Source organism: Mastomys coucha, unplaced genomic scaffold (assembly GCF_008632895.1).
Source record: "Mastomys coucha isolate ucsf_1 unplaced genomic scaffold, UCSF_Mcou_1 pScaffold15, whole genome shotgun sequence".
NCBI classification, from domain to species: Eukaryota; Metazoa; Chordata; class Mammalia; order Rodentia; family Muridae; genus Mastomys; species Mastomys coucha.
The window spans coordinates 56,016,741-56,017,188 of NW_022196897.1; the positions used below are offsets into that span (position 1 = coordinate 56,016,741).

Sequence of the window (448 nt, forward strand, 5' to 3'; positions counted from 1 at the left end):
AAATAGAAGATCCTGAATACATGCAGTAGACTGCTGTCTTCCAAATAACACTTACCTTACTAAAGCGTCATTAATTCATATGCTTTAGGGCATTGTTTAATATTGAGGAGTAATCATATATTAGAGATCAATACAATGATAATCACATTGACTACACTTGGTGAAGGTATCCAAGCATCATGTTTTGGCTTTTTTTGTGGGTATAAATGCACATCTTTCCATGAAGCAAATTAAAAAAAAAAAAAAAAAAAAAAGCATTCTTACCAGACCTATGATGGCTGCCCCAATCCCAATGAGAGGGCTGGCAGCGAGAATCACCAAGGTTAATTTCCAACCCATGTAGAACCCTATAAGTAACCCACACACAGACGTCGATATGCGCTGAAGGAAAAGGGCCAAGTGGTCTGCAATGGCTTCATTGATCTTATTAATATCACTAGAAATAAGA

General features: G+C 36.8%; 1 protein-coding gene across 1 annotated transcript in view; it reads right to left on the minus strand.

Annotated features, from left to right (window-relative positions):
- Abcb11 (ATP binding cassette subfamily B member 11) overlaps positions 1–448 on the minus strand; it is a 133,449-nt gene that overhangs the window by 99,145 nt on the left and 33,856 nt on the right. Inside the window, exon 7 of the mRNA XM_031373202.1 lies at positions 265–436. Coding sequence (XP_031229062.1) covers positions 265–436 — 172 coding nt within the window. The remainder of the gene's footprint in view (positions 1–264; positions 437–448) is intronic.